The 20,376-nt window shown below is 43.1% G+C and overlaps 1 protein-coding gene across 1 annotated transcript in view; it reads left to right on the top strand.

Annotated features, from left to right (window-relative positions):
- si:dkey-16l2.17 (serine protease 27) overlaps nt 1-8,107 on the top strand; it is a 36,830-nt gene extending 28,723 nt beyond the window's left edge. The window contains exons 5-7 of the mRNA XM_060902309.1: nt 5,168-5,439; nt 5,813-5,979; nt 7,522-8,107. Coding sequence (XP_060758292.1) covers nt 5,168-5,439; nt 5,813-5,979; nt 7,522-7,773 — 691 coding nt within the window. The 3' untranslated portion in view covers nt 7,774-8,107. The remainder of the gene's footprint in view (nt 1-5,167; nt 5,440-5,812; nt 5,980-7,521) is intronic.
- The last annotated feature ends 12,269 nt before the right edge of the window (nt 8,108-20,376 follow it).

Below are 20,376 nucleotides of genomic sequence, written 5' to 3'. Positions count from 1 at the left end.
ATTCCAAGGTACGTAAATTTAGAAGTTACTTTGAAAGGGGATGTGTTGAATGACATTGAACATGCTACATTATTTACTGGGAAAAGTTCACTCTTGGACAGGTTCATTTTATATCCTGAGAGCTTACCAAATCTTTCCACTATATTTAATGCAGATGGAAGGGAATGAGAGTAATCAGAGAGGTATAATAATAGGTCATCTGCATAGAGGGAGACCCTATGTTCTTGACCCTCTCTGAAAATCCCTGTGAGTTGAGTTGTCTGGCGTAAAGACAAGGCTAATGGCTCAATTGCAATAGCAAACAACAGGGGTGACAAAGGACACCCCTGTCGAGTACCACGCGACACAGAGAAAAGTTCAGACGAAACACCATTTGTCCTCATTGAAGACATAGGAACTGCATACAATAATTTGACCCATGAAATAAAGTTTTGTCCAAACCCAAATCTTTCTAATGTATAAAGCAAATACCGCCATTCGATTCTGTCAAACGCAGTTTCAGCATCTAATGAAATTACCACCTCAGGTGTAGTAGACTGTGACGGGTGATAGATAATGTTGAAAAAGGAGAACCTGTTTTTAACAAATCCAGTTTGGTCTGGAGAGATAATATGTGGAAGTATGGACTCTAGACGTGTGGCCAGGACCTTTGCTAAAATCTTAAAATCTACTGGCAAGAGGGATACAGGGCGATATGAGCCACAGAGATGGGGGTCTTTATTTTTCTTTAATAACAATGTGATAGATGCCTCACATAATGTTTGGGGCAGATGTCCCAATTCAGATGACTCGTTATACATATCTAATAACAGTGGTTCCAACTGAGTAGAGAATGCTTTATAAAATTCCACTGGGAACCCGTCAGGTCCAGGACTTTTGTTGGTTTGTAAAGCAGATATAGCCGCCTTAACCTCTTCAAGAGATATTGGACTGTCTAAGGATTCTACAGTGGCTTCATCAATCTGGGGAATAGTAATATCTGTAAAAAACTGCTCCATCTCCAGGAGGGTGCAATTTTGTTCAGAAGAATATAATGATATGTAATGGTCTCTAAAAGCATTGTTTATTTCTAAATAGTCCCGTGTAAGCCCATCTAGTGTCTTAAGTTCAGAAATAATATTAGAAGCAGAGGATTGTCTGAGCTGGTGAGCAAGAAGCCTATGCGCTCTCTCACCAAACTCATAGTATGAATGCCTAGATTTAAGTAGCATTTTTTCAATATCCTTTGCGGTAAGCGTGTCAAATTCTGCCTTGAGAAGAAGACGGTCCTTAATAAGTTCAGGTGATGGGTCACTGGCTATCTGATTATCAATCTGACGAATTTGATGAGTCAGGCGAGTTATTATCTCTGTACATTGTTTTTTTCTGGAATGATGATATACAGTAGATATCAACCGGCCCCTCATGAAGGCTTTAAGAGCTTCCCAGATTGTGCTATGGGACACATCTGGAGTAGAGTTTGTATGTATGTATATCTCAATGTTAGCAGCAATAACCCTGGCCATATATTTATCTGAAAGCATACTCGTATCAAATCTCCAGCATGGATGAGTTATAGGTACATCATCAAATTTCAATTTAAGAAAGAGAGGTGAGTGATCCGAAATGACAATTGCTTCATATGTACAAGCCCTGACTAATGGGAGAAGCTTCTTGTCTAAAAGAAAATAGTCAATACGGGAGAATGTTTGGTGAACATTAGAAAAAAAAGAGTAAGCCCTGATAGTTGGGTTAAGAGAGCGCCACACATCCACAACTGCATAATCTGTGAGAAAACTATTTATCATCTTTACTGACCTAGATGTAGTTATTTGTCTATTGGATGACCTGTCCAGCATGGGGTCTAAGCATGTGTTGAAGTCGCCTCCAATTATCAGATGATGAGAGTCAAGGTTAGGGATAGAAGACAGAAATTTAACAAAAAAACCTTCATCATAATTAGGTGCATACACATTGGCCAGAACTACAGGAGTATTGAATAAAGTTCCAGTCACAATTATATCTCTCTCTCTCCCCCCATCAGCAATAACATCTGAAGCAGTAAACATAACATTTCTGTGTATAATGATGGCAGCCCCCCTGGCCCTACTATTGAAAAGGGAGTGAAAACTCTGTGAGACCCACCTCCTTCTCAATTTCATGTGCTCAAAAACAGACAGATGTGTTTCTTGGAGAAATGCAATCTGTACATGCAGGGTATTTAAATGTGCCAACACCTTATTGAGTTTAGTGGGTCGACCTAGTCCTTTGACATTCCAGCTAGCAAAATTAATGCAAGCCATGATATCACCAGAGCGAATATACTGCTAGATTATTTTCCATAGCAAATGTATATTGTGGCCATAAAACATAAATTGGGTTGGAGTAACGTATAAAAACAATACAGAAAATACAAGAATAAAGAACTACATTCAACCCACTATTCCCACCCAACCAAGCACCCCCCCAACATGGGCGCAGACTCGCTCTGTACCCCAACATGAAGCTTTAACCCCAGCTTCAAAGACGTGGAACCACAGCGGTATTTAAACCATAAGAAGGAGGAGGCAGAAAAAAAAACCAATACCGTCAGGTGTCATGAATAACTGTAATGATTGCGAGACCAAAAAGCATAGCTAGCCTGTTTAGACATCAAATAATATTCAAATTCAGGCAGCATAACCAATCACCAAAATAGGCTACGTGTATTATCTAAAACCATAAAGTATTCATAATGTGTCAGCCACAAGAAAGAAAAAAAGAGAGGCTATATTAAGAATTAACCTTGGCTTTGCGTTCTAAAGATGAAGTCTGTCAGTTTTAATGTCAATCAAACTGTACTTGACTGAGATGAGCTGATTCGATATGTGAACGTCCCTGAAAGAACGAAAAGGGATGAAAAGGCAACCTGTATTTAGATGACCGTCACACGCCAGGCACCTGAGTTTCTGAGGCTGACTGGACGTATTTCATAGCCTTCCCTGGATCCGTGAAACGTTGCTCATCTCTGTTGCGCAGGGTGACTCTGAAGGTAGCAGGATACCTGAAGCCAAACTGGGCATCAGGGATGTTCTGGAGCACCTTTCTGACGTTGTTGAACGCAGCCCTCTTTTTCGCTTCGGCAACGGTCAAGTCCCCGGATATGTATATGGTTTGTTCCTTGTACAGAAGGGCTCCCTTCTCCCGGACCCGGCGAAATATTTGTTCTTTGACGTGGAAGAAGTGAACCCTCAGAATGAGCGGTCTGGGTGAGCTGGGCTTCGGCCTGGACAGGGTTAATCGGTGGGCTCGATCAATGAGTGGCTTTTCATCGAGGTCTAGGATGTCCGTAAGGAGGTTGGAGACGAACTCTGTCGGAGTATTACCCTCCTCTCCCTCAGCAATGCCAATTATTCGCAAATTGTTCCTCCTCGACCTGTTTTCCAAATCCTCACATTTATCTTGCAGCCTTTGTATTTCACCTTTCATAGCGGCCACGGTAGCTTCCAGTTCTGCCAGTGTATCGCTAGTTTTAGTGGCTGAGTCCTCAACAGCAGCTAGCCTCTCCTCTTGGAGATTGATGGTCTGCTGCATAGCCCCCGTAGTAGTACTCAGTTCCGACCTGACAGCGACCATGTCTGCTTGAAGTCCTTGAACTGCAGACTCAATTGTATGACATATTTCGGATTTAAATGATTCCAGTATCTCACGTAGCATAGTCGCTGTTACCTGTTCGTCAGCAGCATGGGCTTGACTAGCGGAAGCAGTGGCACGTTGCTGCTTACTTGGCTTCGACATTTTCCCTGATCCCGACATTGCAAACACGTAAATAGATAACTTCTAGATGATTAGTAAACGTAACGAAATGATTAAAGAAAGTAGATATACAGGCTTATTGGTCTTTTCATGAAATTAAAAGGACACCTGTTGGGAGCTAAAAAGATTCACGTCCTCATCGCATCCAGCGCAACAGCGCCCCCCCAAAACTTTTTTTTTAAGCTTTTTAGTCAGTTTTATTTTAAAATACGCCAATCTTCCTCTTTTGGCGGCTCCCGTACGTTAGGGGTCGCCACAGCACATCATGATCCACATATTTGATTTGGTGTAGGTTTTACCCTGGATGTCCTTCCTGACGCAACCCTCCCCAGTCTATCTGGGCTTGGGACTGCCACTTGGTATGCACTGACTTGTACAACCCCAGTGGCTGGGTATTTTACTGAATCTGCGCGTTTTTGGACTGTGGGGGAAACCGGAGCACAGACACGGGGAGAACATGCAAACTCCACACAGAAAGACTCTGAACCTTTTTGCTGTGAGGCGACAGTGAGGACCACTGCACCACAGTGCTGCGTATTTTAAAATATGATAGTCACAGTCTGAAAATATTTTCTCGTGTGTAATGATGTCTGATGACGTGATGTTGCGTGTACACTGAAGACCTTATAAACTAAGGACCAGAGCCACCACAGTTATGGTTTAGTAACTGTGCATGAGGTCAGTGCAGAGTTCCACGGGTTCTGCCCATGTTTCTGTGGCCTTCTTCCAGGTTCTTCAGTTTCCGTCCACTCTCCCAAAACAGGCACGTAGGCGGATTAGTTACAGTAAATTGCCCCTCGGAGTGAATGGGTGTGTGGTATGCTCTGTGAGGAGCTGGCATACTTTGCTCCCAGCATTCCTGGGATTGGCTCAGGATCCACCATGACCCTGAGAAGAACAAAGCGTTTACTGAGGAAGGATGAATAAACGAGTGAACTGTAGATGATCAGAACAGTAGGTATGGTGTGGCATTGATCTCGTGATAAATTATATTGCAGTACACTTTTTTTTTTAAGAAAAAAAAGAGTATTGCAGGTATTTTTGTCCCTTTATCACATTAAACAGCTCCTTTGCTGGAGTTTAAATTCCACTTTGGACCAGTTGTTTTATTGTACCCTTTTCCCCCTTACAGGTACATGATGGATTTTTTAGATACTCAATAAAATACAGCATATTTCCTTTGCTTGTGTGGACTTGTAGATACTGTAATCGCTCCCTGATTTAGCGTCTCATTATCCTATTTTACGACATCACAATTAATTGGAACAAAGTTAGATACATAAGGAGGTGCTATAAATACTGATCACGCATCATTGTCTGTCAAAACATTTTACAATATTTTTTCCACATCTCCTAGACTCTTTGGTTATCTCCCCACTGTTTTCTCCTTCAGCCCGTCAAATGTGTCCTCGTACCGTCTCTACATGGGTCGCTATCAGCTCAGCGGCACTAACCAGTTTGAGACGTTGAGAGAAGTGAAGAGGGTGGTGGTGGCACAAGGGTACACGACCCCTCAGGAGGGTAGAGACGTGGCACTCGTAGAGCTGAGCTCGCCGCTCACCTGGACAACCCACATCCAGCCTGTGTGTCTGCCTGACGCCAACTTCCTGTTCTACGGTGGAACCATGTGCTATGTCACGGGCTGGGGGGACACGCAGGTCGGAGGTGAGTGCAGAAATATAAGCTCGACTGAACAGGTACAGCGAAGTGCACTTCACTTCACCTGAAGGACATGACACAGCAAGGTGACCGCTCAGCGAGAAAAATAATCCGTGGTGTCGGGTTACATGAACTCATTGCTCCAGTTAGCTGAGACATCACTGAGCTGTGACCGCCAACGCAGCGGTGTGGGGTTTTGGGTCATTTGAGAGCTTTAAGAGATTATTTAAAGACCTGTGAAGTGTTTAACTTCTGAAAAGTCTCTGGTGGCCCAACGTGAATCATATCACTGATCTGGAGGAATACGATGATCCTAAAATAATATAATGATTCTCTTTAGTGCTGTAAGTGTGACAGGACAGCGCTGTTCTCTCTGCAGTCTCGCTGGCTGGAGTCGGGAAGCTACGGGAAGTCAGCGTGCCCATTATTGACCAAGAAACCTGCAACTCCATGTACCAGAGCAGCTTCCATAACGTGGACACGGTGTACATCCTGTCAGACATGATCTGTGCTGGGTACCCAGAGGGGGGCAAGGACGCGTGTCAGGTATAGCAGGAACCACAAACACTCACCTGTAAACACTTGCACTACCACAAAGTGTTCGAGGAGCCGGGTAATGTTCAGAGCCCTCTGCTGCCTGAGAGGAGAATTACAAGTGCACTGGGAGCACTGTGTATTTATCATTTGTTTGTAGGTTACTGGTTGATGAACATTTATTATTTTACTGGTAAAATCCCAAAAATCTGATGATCTGATTTTATTAGTAACTGTAGAAATCAGCAACTCACTGCATTATTACTGTGCATGTAAACACATACTAAACTCACCGGCCACTTTATTAGAACACCCCTACATCCCCTGCTGTTCTCTGCAGTTCTGTAATCAGCCGATCCCTCCACAGCAGCACGATGCATCAAATCCCACAGATACAAATCAGGAGCTTCAGTTAATGTTCACAATGTTCAAACATCAGAACGGGAAACACTGTGATCTCACAGTGTGGCTTTCTCTCACTGTGGTATGGGTGTTGGTTTGATCCAGATGGACTGGTTTGAGTATTTCAGAAGCTGCTGATCTCCTGGGGTTTTCACACACAACAGTCTCTAGAGTTTACACAGAATGGTGCAGAAAACAAAAAACACTGAGTGACTGAGCGACAGTTCTGTGGGTGGAAACAAACGCCGTGTTGATAAGAGAGGGTCAGAGGGAAATGGACAGATTGGCTCGAGATTTTCTTTTTTTCCAGGAAGGATATAGTAACTCATATAATCACTCTTTACAACCGTGGTGAGCAGAAAAGCATCTCAGCATGAAGCAGCAGAAGAACACATTGGGTTCCACTCCTGCAGACAAGAACCAGGGGGCTTTGAATCAACAACAAGTTCCTATTAAAGTGGCCGGAGAGTGTATTTTACTTTTCTGAAAGAAAACAGGGCTTAATTGCTGTGGTTCAAATGGAGGCGGAGTTTATTTAAAGACCAGAACATTTAGAACAAAAGGCAAAAATAAAGAAATTCCCGTGATCCCATGTATCGCCAAATTTTCTAAAGTGTGTCTGTCACAGACAAAAAAACCCTAAACTTATTTGTTTGGTCTTAGAACAAACGTGTGATGTGCTTTACTATAATGCTGACATTACCGGTGGTCAGTTTAATACCCCTGTGACCAAAGACGGCTGACGTGTGAGAGCGTGCGAGCGCTGTTCTGATGCTCGTCTAAAATCCACCAATCGGAGGACTGCGAACTCTCAGCACAGCTACACGAATGATGGTGGCAATGCTGAAACTAACAGGCAGAACAAATCTCTCTCATTACCTCAAGCTCACGGTCAGAATGCTTTTGTTTATGTGAGCCTGCTATTTTTTTTATTATTATTTTTTTCACGAGCGAATCTCCAGATCACGCTGATTGATGTAAGCAGAAGGTGGGAATGTTCTGTCATGTTCTTTAATCAAAGGTTTATCATTTGAGGGTCTTCATCATATAATAGGAAATGTTATCACGCAGTCTGATAGAGTTTGGCCACTTTGTTCCAGGTGTGGAGACACTTTTGAACTTGTGTTAAACTGAAGATGTTTCCTCTCTCAGGGGGACTCTGGCGGACCCCTCGTCTGTTCCATCGGGAACGATACATGGATCCAGGCAGGCGTTGTGAGTTTTGGACTGGGATGTGCTCAGAAGAACAGACCTGGCGTGTACGCCAGAGTGTCGAGCTTCGCGGACCTCATCCGCTCCACGGTGCCGGACGTCCAGCTGCTGGACCACGCCTGTCAGCGTGCAGCTCATGGCCTCGTGGTGCTCAGTGTGGGTCTCGGGGTGGTGATGTTGGGTCGGTCGTGACCGTGTCCAGTGGACCCACGCGGTCACACTGACCTGCAGCATGGACACGGTGAATTACACCCTCCCCCAGTCTGGAGCCGCGCTGAACGCTGTACATCTCTCAGTCCGAAAGCAACAGCAATGCTAAAACTGGAAACAAATCAACAATCAATGTTTGATGATAAACAGCTGATCTGATCTATTTAATTCATCAATCAGCATCCTACACTGCCATGCTCGATGAGTCAGTCACTATTAGAGATGATTAGATCAACAGATATTTATGTAATAACACAAATCATCACCTTTTATTTTTATAAATAAAAAATGCATAATTTTTTTTACTTTGAAAGAATGAATGAAATCATGACTTCAGTGTCGTGTGTATTTACCTCAAATAAGTGTTTAGCACTGCGTTGTGTTTTTAAGCACCACTGTGTTTCATGGATAGGAGACATATTTGCTGAAATATAACGGCGTCTGGCTGACGTCAGACTCCGCTGCTTTGTTTGTTGGTAATTTACTCACTGGAGCTGTTAAAGTTACTCATTTCAGAAGTTTATTGAAAAGGAAAAATGTAAACAGATTAATTTTCTGACACCTGAATTCACATGGACAAGAAATAATCCGTATGATCAGTTCTCTTACAGCCGGGAAAAAAACTCATTCATAACCTTCATATTTTACAAACACGCGTTTATTTATGTCTAACACACACACACACACACTTTTATAGATGGATAATGGGGCTCATTTATCAAGCTGAACAAATTTATTCTGAAAAACATTCGTACCCTGTGCGTGCTCCTGAGTGTGTGCAGATTTGTACATAAGAAGCCTAATCAGTGTAAAGAAAAGAAAGCACAACTTTATTCATCACACACTTGTGAATTTCCTCTCTGCATTTAACCCATCTGAAGCAGTGAACACACACACACACACACACAGAGCAGTGGGCAGCCATGCTAACAGGGAGCAGTTGGGAGTTCGGTGCAGCACTCAAGGGCACCTCAGCCCGGGGCCGTCCCATATTAACCTAACCTGCATGTCTTTGGACTGTGGGGGAAACCCACGGGGAGAACATGCAAACTCCGCACAGAAAGGCCCTCGCTGGCCGCTGGGTTCAAACCCAGAACCTTCTTGCTGTGAGGCGACAGCGCTAACCACTACACCACCGTGCCGCTCAACCTGATCGACTTCAGATCATCTTCAGATATCACCTGCATGGATTACTGCACTTTCCTGTCTGGAATATACCATGGAGCTTTGCAGCGTTTAGCCGATGCCCTGATCCAGAGAGACTTCTAGAAGAGCTTTAGAGTCTCAATCAAAAACTCATCCTTGTGCTAGTTCACTAGATCAGGGACTAAAAACACCATCCAGGACACTGAGTGAAAACCAAATATTTTATTGCCATTAATTCAAAATGTAAAAATAAAGTGAGCCAAAACAAACCATAAATTAAGAGAAATAAAACTAATTCAGTTATGACAGAAGAAATGGTGGTGTATAAACAGAGGGCGGGGCTGGTCTGTCTGGGCCGAGCCGTACAATGGAAACAAATCAGCTGAGGGAGGATTTATTCTCACTTATTATTATTATTTTTATTGGCATAGAAGTGAATCAGGGCGGCACGGTGGTGTAGTGGTTAGCACTGTCGCCTCACAGCGAGAAGGTCCGGGTTCGAGCCCCGGGGCCGGCGAGGGCCTTTCTGTGCGGAGTTTGCATGTTCTCCCCGTGTCCGCGTGGGTTTCCTCCGGGTGCTCCGGTTTCCCCCACAGTCCAAAGACATGCAGGTTAGGTTAACTGGTGACTCTAAATTGAGCGTAGGTGTGAATGTGAGTGTGAATGGTTGTCTGTGTCTATGTGTCAGCCCTGTGATGACCTGGCGACTTGTCCAGGGTGAACCCCGCCTTTCGCCCGTAGTCAGCTGGGATAGGATCCAGCTCGCCTGCGACCCTGTAGAAGGATAAAGCGGCTATGGATGATGGATGAATGGATAATTACAATAATAGGGTGTGATGCATTAGCAGTAAAGTAACATGGATTAAATGTATTTGTGTGCATCATTGGCCTGTTTAAAGTGTTTATTTAACAACAAAATTCATCAGTAAACTCATTATTGCCGTGTTGAAAGACATTTGTGGCTCACCCGATCTCTCCACATCACTCCTGTCCTTCATCCTTTCCATCAGGGGGAAGAAAGAGACTGTGTGATGAAAATGTTTAAACAAAATCTATAAATCTCCTTCCTGGGCTTTTGGTTCAAGGTTCTCCTTTTTTTCCGTTTTGAACAATGGGAGAGAAACAGGAATAAGAAGGCTTTATAAACAAGAACAACAAAAAGCTGCACGACTGGGAGAACGTTATCAGTTGGTCTTTGAACTGCTTTTAAACAAAACGAAAAGAAAGAAAACTCCAAATCCTGAAGTGAACATTATACCTGCTAACAGAAGATTTGAGAGAAATACACATGAACAGTTAAGGAAAAAAAGTTCTCGTTAGCACATGTTGACCACTGGTGAAAAAATGGTGAGGTTTAAGGTGAAATTTGGGTGTATTGTCACAGAAAGACAACAAGTTAATAAAATAATGAGAGGAAATAAAATCCAAACACACAGAAACCCCATGGGCAGTGTGATGGGTGAACAGAAAGGTCGCCCTGAGGAAACAGCAGGGTTAAACATGTCCTAGAAGGGTTTAAATTATTATTATTTTTATTTATTTTTTTTAAATATGGGGTGATGGAGTGAAACGGGGCCCTGCCCTCATCCATCTTCTCGCTTCTCTTTCCCTTTCCATCAGAACGGGTGATCGTGGAGGATTCAGTAAGTTTGGTGGTAAGTGACAAACTCTTAGGAACTTCATGGAGTTTCCCTTCAGGTTCACGTCATTTGTGTTTGGTTCAGAAATGACAAAAGGACACCCTACGAAGGGTTTTACAGAATGGATGTGTTCTGAAGCACGCTTTGAGGCGTGGTTGTGTGAGGATGTATCTTGTGAAATTGTTTGCTTTCACACTGCACTAAGCGAAAAGTGTGTGGCGCTGAGAACATCATCATAAAACTCATTTCACTCATGAGACAGAAATACGGAGAAGAAACGAGGTGAACAAACTTTTACCAAGCGTGTAATCACAAAAAAACCACCTGATCACAGAGAACACAAAGGCAGTGATAAATAAACGATTGGATAATGATCTAAATAACTAGTTTATAACATTGTGTGCGCTGCATCCAGAGTCTCTGGAACCCCTGACACTTCTACAGCTCAGTCCTTGGGCTCCAAAACACACACCACCTCTGATTCACTTCCTGCAGCGAGTCGATTCAGAGTCAAATCACTTTCTCACTAAACGCTTCGGAAGAGAAAGCGTCCGGAATATTGAACCACGTTCCATCAGTGACTCGAAATGTTTCGATTTCTCGTTTTGCGTTGATCAGAAACTGGGGCGTGTGAAGTGAAAGGATTTTAAATTAGTGGATCTTTGGAATTGGATTCATTCAGGAGTTGGATGATGTGTGTAAAGAGAGTAGACAACGTGAACAAAACACTCTCGGGTTAATTAAATCTTTTTTTTTTTATAAATGTTTTTGCACCTCAAACAAACATCAGGAAAGTTTTTTTCATAATTTAATTCAAAAAGCTAAACTTGAATATATTCTATCTTAATAACATAAGTGAAATATTTCAAGACAGTTTTTGTTTTAATTTTGATGATTATAGCTTATAGCTCGGCGGCACGGTGGTGTAGTGGTTAGCGCTGTCGCCTCACAGCAAGAAGGTCCGGGTTCGAGCCCCGTGGCCGGCGAGGGCCTTTCTGTGTGGAGTTTGCATGTTCTCCCCGTGTCCGCGTGGGTTTCCTCCGGGTGCTCCGGTTTCCCCCACAGTCCAAAGACATGCAGGTTAGGTTAACTGGTGACTCTAAATTGAGCGTAGGTGTGAATGTGAGTGTGAATGGTTGTCTGTGTCTATGTGTCAGCCCTGTGATGACCTGGCGACTTGTCCAGGGTGAACCCCGCCTTTCGCCCGTAGTCAGCTGGGATAGGATCCAGCTCGCCTGCGACCCTGTAGAACAGGATAAAGCGGCTACAGATAATGAGATGAGATGAGATGAGATGAGCTTATAGCTCATGAAAATCAGAAATGCAGTTTATGATGCAGTTTATTAAAATATTTCTAAGATAAATTTAAAAAAAGGATTTACAATACAGAAATGTCCCACTTCTGAAAAGCCTGTTCTTTTACATTCAATACTTGGTTGGGGCTCCTTTATCACGAATTACTGCATCAATGGGGCGTGGCATGGAGGCCATCAGCCTGTGGCACTGCTGAGATGTTATTGAAGCCCGGGTTGCTGTGAGAGTGGCCTTCAGCTCGTCTGTATTTTTGGGTCAGGTGTTTCTCATCTTTCTCTTGACAGTAGCCCATAGCTTCTCTCTGGGGTTCAGGTCAGATGATCAAAATTGCTTCCTTCTGGAAATTGAGTTGCTGAGATTAGCCGACCGAGGTCGTTACTAGGGATCACCATGTAGAGGTTCTCAGCTCGATAGCTAGTGAAGATGACACCTGCCAGTGCAGTCGCACGCAGACAATCCCCCACATCCTTAAGGAGTGCCCAGTCTTCAGGCCACCCCATGGGCCTGACGGTCTCATCAAACTGGATGTGGACACAGTCAGCTGGCTGGAGAATGCTGACCTCTCAGTGTAATTCCCAAGGAAATTACACGAACGAACAAGGTCAGGTGAGTTGGCTGGCCAATCAAGCACAGTAATATCAGGGTCCATAAACCGTTTGGTAGTAGTTTTGGCACTGTGGGTAGGTGCTAAGTCCTGCTGGAAAAGGAAATCGGCATCTTCACAAAGCTTGTCAGCAGATGGAAGCATGAAGTGCTCTAAAATCTCCTGGTAGACGCTGCGTTGACTTTGGACTTGATAAAACCTTGTGGACCAACACCAGCAGATGACACGGCACCCCAAATCATCACAGACTGCAGAAACTTCAAACCCCTTGGATTCTGAGCCTCTCCACTTTTCCTCTAGACTCTAGAACCTTGATTTCCAAATGAAATTCAAAATTTACTTTCATCTGAAAAGAGGACTTTGGACCACTGAGCAACAGTCCAGTTCTTTCTCTCCTTAGCCCAGATAAGACACTTCTGACGTTGTCTCTGGTTCAGGAGGGGCTTGATATTAGGAATGTGACAGTTGTACCCCCTTTCTTGAAGATGTCTGTGCATGGTGGCTCTTGATGCACTGACACCAGCCTCAGTCCACTCCTTGTGAAGCTCTCTCAAGTTCTTAAATCAACTTTTCTTGATGATCCTCTCAAGGCTGCACTCAGCCCTGTTGCTTGTGCACCTTTTCCAGCCAGCATTTTCAGCAGTGACCTTCTGTGGCTTACCCTCCTTGTGGAGGGGGTCGATGATCGTTTTCTGGACAACTGTTGAGTCAGCAGTCTTCCCCATGATTGTGCTTGCGTGGACTGAACTAGACCAAGAGATACACGGGATTTATGCTGTTTTACTCAAACTCAAAACGAACAAGTGTTGCCAGGCAAAACAAACCTCACCCAGTAGCAGTTATGATGAATATGAAGGAAGGTATCCTTAAAAAAAATAGGTACCCTATGGATCCATGTGGCTACCGCTTATAAATTTAAAAAAATGTTTTTTTGTGCTGTAAACCATAATTATCAAAATTAAACTGGAAAAAATGCTTGAAATATTTTAGTTTTTGTGTAATAAGTCTAGAATATATAAAATTTTCACTTTCTTAAACAACTGATGGAAAATATTGAACTCTCATGATATTCTAATTGTTTGAGATGAACTCATACGTGGGTTTATTTGGTGGACAGTCTGTATTCTGAACTTTATCCACCATCATTCTTGAATAATCAAAATACAAGTGTGTGAATATGGAAAAAGAAGCACGGTATTACCCCAGCGTTTCTCTCGGAGAGCTGGTACACTGCAAGAAAACCCTGTTTCTGTTCGATCTCGGACCAATCCTCAGTCCTCTGCTTAAACATGAGTGTTTTTTGGATGGTGTGAGTCTTGAGTCTCACAATAACAGTCACAATCTCTGTGGGGTTTTACTCTTGTGGTTATTGATGATGCAAAACAGCAAGGATCCTGGGTGTGCTGTGTCAAACAGGGTCCTACCTCCCATGGTTTCCTGGTACCATGATGGAGGATGAAGCTTATTTCTGACGGTAAATGAAATGAGAGTTGGGTGATGGTTAAACGTGGCACTGTGGAGCGTCCCCTGACGATGAGGACGCTGTGCCAGAGATGTACAGTGACGCACTTCATGTTCTCGTGAAAACAAGGACACGCACATATCAGCAGAGATGCTCAGACTGACACCAGTGGTGATGTAAGAACTGGGTTTATATGAAAAGTGAGGAGAGAAAAAAGGGAACCCTTTGTGTCTGGTATGATGGTAGAAGTTTGAGGTTCATGATGTAAATGGAGACAGATGGTTGGTTGGGAAACATCAGTGATGCTCATGGTGCTGACCAAACAGAAACCTCAGATGTTCAGGTACAAGAAACGCTTACGAGTCACAGTTCTGGAGGGGACAAAAAGAACAAAATAGTCGGGTTTTTTTTATTATTTTAGAAGATTTCTCATTTTCAGATGTGCAGAACCTTTAAACCTGCATGTGATCTCATGTAACATTGTGGTTCTGAATGTGTGTGTGAGCGCATCATTTTTTTTCGCAAATAGTGTTCATATCATCCGTGTGTGTGTGTGTTTGATTGTCATCAGCACTAATGGTTACTGTTTTACCCCAAAGGACCTCGTGATCACAGACCCAGTGGCTCCAGCAGTAAGTGAACGTCTTCAGGCTCATAAACACACCATCACTTAAATTATTTATCACACATGGAGACTTGATTGATTTTCTTTTTTGCAGTGCAGGAGCAGGAAAACTCCGACAACACCACCATCTTCGTGCAGGGTCTGGGATGGGGTGGCGTGATGAAGCAGTGCTACTGTTTCCACCCTGATGCTGATTAATTTCTTCCACCAGCATGTCCCCAAGTGGTTTATTTACAGTTGTGCAAAAATATTGTTTTTTCAGTTAATCTTTGATATTGAGCTGTAAGATTTACAGATCCATCTTTTACGCTGATATTAATTTTTGTGGGTAAACAGGTTTTGAGGTTCACGTTGGCCTTTTCTTCAGTGGCTTCCACAATCTGTTGTGAATTTGTGTCCCAGCTTTTCGAACCTCTCTCCAAATAGCCTAGCCTGACAAAAAGCAGTACTGGACAATGTGCAATATAATGTGCAATACCTCTCCTGCTGGACTTTTTTTTCCCCATATCTTATTCTTTTTTTATATTTGTATATATAAATACTTAATTTAATTTATCTAGAAGTTTTTCTCTATTTCTATTCTCTGTTTATCTGTAATGATGCTGCTGGAATCGTAATTTCCCTGAGGGAACCCGCCCAAAGGGATCAATAAAGTTTTATCTAATCTAATCTAATCTAATCTAATCTAAATATGGAAACCTGCTGTAAAGTATTTCATTGGACTGAACCGAATCGTTCGCTTGTGAATCAGAATCGACTCGAATCGGGCGTCTGTGCCAGTGCCGATACCCAGCCCCGGGTTTATTCCTTTTATACCACACCAGTTTGCCCAGTATTCAATAAGCATGGCACATGGTCCTTTTTATCCATTTGTAGTTACATTTAATATTGTGGAGCTTCACTGAAACGAGTTCGTTCCTGTCATCACTTACATTATAGCAGCTATAAACGGTTGTTCTCTCACCAGTCTGTCTTTATTCTGTCTTGAAATTAATAATAACCCCCCCACAAAGCTTATTACATGTTACTGAGAAACTTCAAGGAAGAATAAATCTGTCCTGAAGACGTCAGAAAACCTTTTTAAGTCTGTTTTATTAGTGGGGCACCTGCTGTACACATCCCTGTCAATGAGCCGTTACTATGGAAACGATAACGTGGTGATGATATAAAAGGTTGAGGTCTTGTCCTGTTTGTGGCCTGTTTATTCTTTTTATTGTTCAAAAACTCACAAAACATGACATGAACATCAGAAATAGTGACGATTGACACCCTTGTGAAGGGGTTTGTTCTTTTAAATCACCGTCTTGGTGCAGTGATCAGTTGACATGATGATCAGACAGGAAGTGTATCATAATTAAATCTGTCCCTCTGAGTTACATGGAGTCAACAGGAAATCTTTTGGTGGAGACGGTGGGGACCTCAACTGGCTATCGTAGCCTGCAGGGAATCGGCCGTCAGACATTCTGTCGCATGTCCCAGACCCGGTGAAATGTAACTGAATTGTCTTGGCCAGGCCTAAGGGTCCCATCTGCATCTCATCATTGCTGAGGAGTGTGCTCCCATCACCCAATCAAGCATCCAGCCACAGCAGGTCATGATATATTTTACCATATTAACATGCCATTGTTGTGTGTTATGCCTGATGTAAAGACTCTCGTCTCTGCGAGCCTACCACACAGATTTAATACTTGTCATTTTTAGGGCATACCTAACAACGTGTTTTCTTTCTCTCCCCCCCCCCCCCCCCCCCCCCCCATCTGTCCCTCTGAGTTACATGTTGATCCTGGGATTGAGATGCTGGCCTCTTCTGCCCCTCGGACCTGCTTGATCCATCCTGGTGCCCTGTGTCTGGTCGGAGTTTTATCGCACCGCTCCTGTGAAGGACGCCCCCATGAGGACAGTTGAGGGTTATACCTGTTAAAACTGTTAATATTATAGTCAGGCTGTCTGTTGTTGCCCAAATGAGGATGGGTTCCCTTTTGAGTCTGGTTCCTCTCGAGGTTTCTTCCTCATGTCGTCTGAAGGAGTTTTTCCTTGCCACCGTCGCCACAGGCTTGCTCATTGGGGATAGATTAGGGATAAAATTAGCTCATGTTTTAAGTCGTTCAAATTCTGTAAAGCTGCTTTGCGACAATGTTTATTGTTAAAAGCGCTATACAAATAAACTTGATTTGATAAACTTGATAATTCCACAGGACATCCTGCAGTGTGGCCCACAGTGATAATGTGTGTTTGGTGATGGGGCGTGGTCACACTGACACGCTAATACTGGTTCATCACTTAGATATCGCTGCACCTTTTGTGCTTGGGCCCCACCAATCACTGCTTACTGTTATAGTTTCACATCAGCACTTTGTGAGACTCTTCCCTCCCTCCCTCCCTCTCTCCCTCTCTCCCTCCCTCTCTCCCTCCCAGGTGAATAAGAAGACAGGCTTGGCCATGATAAACCTGTACACGAACAGAGAGACGGGGAAGCTGAAAGGCGAGGCCACGGTGTCCTTCTGATCCTCCGTCTGCTAAAGCCGCCATTGAATGGTTTGATGGTGGGTTTTTATTCACTGGCTTTGTGTTTGTACGCTGCAGGGTTTTTGTTGTTTAACTGTAAATGCCCCGTAAACAAACTCGGATTATTTTTTAAAAAGTCAGCCTCCTCAATTATCATCTCACTCTGCTTCATCAACATTACAAATTACCTCATGATTCCTACCCACCTGAAACCACAAAAACACACACCTTAGAGTTTTTCCAACACTGGAGCTGACCCGGATAATTTACAGTGAAATACACTCCCCGGCCACTTTAATAGGAACATGTTGCTGGTTCTAAGATCCCTGTTCTTGTCTGCAGGAGTGGAACCCAATGTGTTCTTCTGCTGTTTCATGCTGAGATGCTTTTCTGCTCACCACGGTTGTAAAGAGTGATTATATGAGTTACTATATCCTTCCTGGCAAAAAATCGAGCCAATCTGTCCATTTCCCTCTGACCCTCTCTGATCAACAAGGCGTTTGTTTCCACCCACAGAACTGTCGCTCAGTCACTCAGTGTTTTTTGTTTTCTGCGCCATTCTGTGTAAACTCTAGAGACTGTTGTGTGTGAAAACCCCAGGAGATCAGCAGCTTCTGAAATACTCAAACCAGCCCATCTGGATCAAACCAACACCCAGACCACAGTGAGAGAAAGTCACGCTGTGAGATCACAGTGTTTCCCGTTCTGATGTTTGAACATTGTGAACATTAACTGAAGCTCCTGATTTGTATCTGTGGGATTTGATGCATCGTGCTGCTGTCGAGGGATCGGCTGATTTATTTTGCTCTATCACCTAATGATTACGCCCCCCTTGAATGTCTCTACCAGTGTATCGACCAAATCAACAACTGGATGTCACAAAATTTTCTTCAGCTGAACACAGATAAAACAGAAGTAATTCTATTTGGGGAAAAAGATGAAAGACTCAGGATTACCACTATTCTTGACACAAAGGGGATTAAAACAAAAGAAATGGTTAAAAATCTTGGTGTTTTCATTGACAGCGAGCTAAACTTTGACAGTCACATGAAAGCAATCACTAAATCGGCATTTTATCACCTAAAAAACATTTCCAAACTAAGAGGACTTATGTCAAAACATGATCTGGAAAAACTGATACATGCCTTCATCTCTAGTAGGGTTGATTACTGCAATGGCCTTTTCACAGGCCTGCCAAAAAAGACCATCAAACGACTTCATCTGGTTCAAAATGCAGCGGCGAGGGTTCTCACACGAACAAAAAGAACAGAGCACATTACTCCAATTCTAAGGTCCCTTCACTGGCTTCCAGTAAGCTACAGAATTGACTTTAAAGCATTGCTGCTGGTGTACAAATCTCTAAATGGTCCAGGGCCCAATTCCCTCTCTGATATGTTGCAGCGGCCTAACCCAATCAGATCTACCAGATCGCAGCAGAAAAATTTACTGTTAAAACCTGTTGTTAAAACAAAGTGTGGTGAAGCAGCTTTTAGCTACTATGCAGTACAGCTATGGAACCAACTCCCAGAGGACATCAAAAATGCTCCTGCTGTTGGCAGCTTCAAATCTAGACTAAAGACCAAGCTGTTCTCAGATGCTTTCTGCTAACTGATAAATATCATCTTTACATGTTTTAAACTTTAACTTTTATTCTATTTTATTCTGCTGTTTTTTACTGAACTTTTACTTCATTTTATTTCTACTATTGTTTAATTCTTATTTTTTTTCTCTCTTCTTCCCCCTTTATTTTATATAATTTTATTTTCTATTGTTTACTGTTTTGCCTTTTCCTCTGTAAAGCACACTGAACTGCCACTGGGTATGAAATGCGCTATAGAAATAAACTTGGCTTGCTTTGCAGAACTGCAGGAAACAGCAGGGGGATGTAGGGGTGTTCCTAATAAAGTGGCCGGTGAGTGTAAATCGCCATCTTTCCCATCCTACTCCCTAAACAGGCACCCTTTACAGGCAGTGAAATCAGATTTTCTCCACCCTACTTCATGCGCTGTAGGTTCAAACTGTGGGATTTTTCAGATTCTCCTGAAACAGGACCATGAAGTGCAAAATCATCTAAACATTCAAACAGAATTGTGGCTTAAAGTGACCACTGGCAACACTTTACTTTTCATCTTTACCTGGTTTCACCTTCACACTCCAGGGGACCTGACCTTTCATCCAGCTCCTTCCACAGTCACCCGGAAACACTGTGGATACACCATCGCCCCCTGCTGGAGAGAGTGTGAGCTGCAGTAACAGTTTATTTTTAATGAGCGATGAAATAATATCGATATCATGATCAGTGATGGCTCGGTACGCTTTTCTGAGATATTAAGGACATTCTGAGATTTTCTTTTACATCCTTTTTGAAACAATATTTGATAGTTTTTGTTTTTTAAATAATTAACTCTTGGAGCACCTGACTTGTAAAATTTTGTCTTTGACGCATTATAAAATGTAAGGATGAATGTTTTCTCCTTTCAGTGTTGTACTATATGTATTTATTCTATAAATATTTTCGAAGATAATTTCAGGCAGTAAACTTGTAGATTGTGATAATGTGTATGGTGTATCATCGTATAATATCGTGATGTGTTCTGTTTGTGATATCGTCCCACTCTGAGTGGAGGCATTATGTGTTTGTCGGTGGAAAGTTCTGGAATAGGAAGCTCTCTGGCTCGAATAAATCAGCAAAATATTATTTAAAGAAATAAACATTCATGAAATCAATATTTCCTGACAACAAAACCTTTATGAACTCCTGCCTTACAGTGCATGATGGTTATTTATGAAAGAAATATTAGTGTTGATTGTTTTTAAGCTCAGATTTTGAGAACGAGTGTTCTTGTGCGTAAGGAGAGTTCAGAGATGTCCCATGAGAAATCGGACCACATGGCACACGGTGTTCTGTGTGATCCACAGGGAGTGAATTCAGTGCCGTTGACTCATGGGAACTCTCCTGGGTTCTTTCTCTTGTGGATGTTAACAGGGAAGGATTTTAACGGCAGCCCCATTAAGGTGTCGTTTACGACTCGCCGGATGGACTTTGGGCGAGGAGGAGGAGGAGGAGGCAGTATGAGAGGAGGGCGTGGCCGAGGAGGTGAGCGTTCCATCATAGTTCTCATCATCTCATTATCTGTAGCCGCTTTATCCTTCTACAGGGTCGCAGGCGAGCTGGAGCCTATCCCAGCTGACTACGGGCGAAAGGCGGGGTTCACCCTGGACAAGTCGCCAGGTCATCACAGGGCTGACACATAGACACAGACAACCATTCACACTCACATTCACACCT

Source organism: Neoarius graeffei, chromosome 20 (genome assembly GCF_027579695.1).
Source record: "Neoarius graeffei isolate fNeoGra1 chromosome 20, fNeoGra1.pri, whole genome shotgun sequence".
Classification (NCBI taxonomy): domain Eukaryota; kingdom Metazoa; phylum Chordata; class Actinopteri; order Siluriformes; family Ariidae; genus Neoarius; species Neoarius graeffei.
Note: the sequence above shows the minus strand (reverse complement) of the source record. Positions and strands in the feature narration are given on the sequence as shown.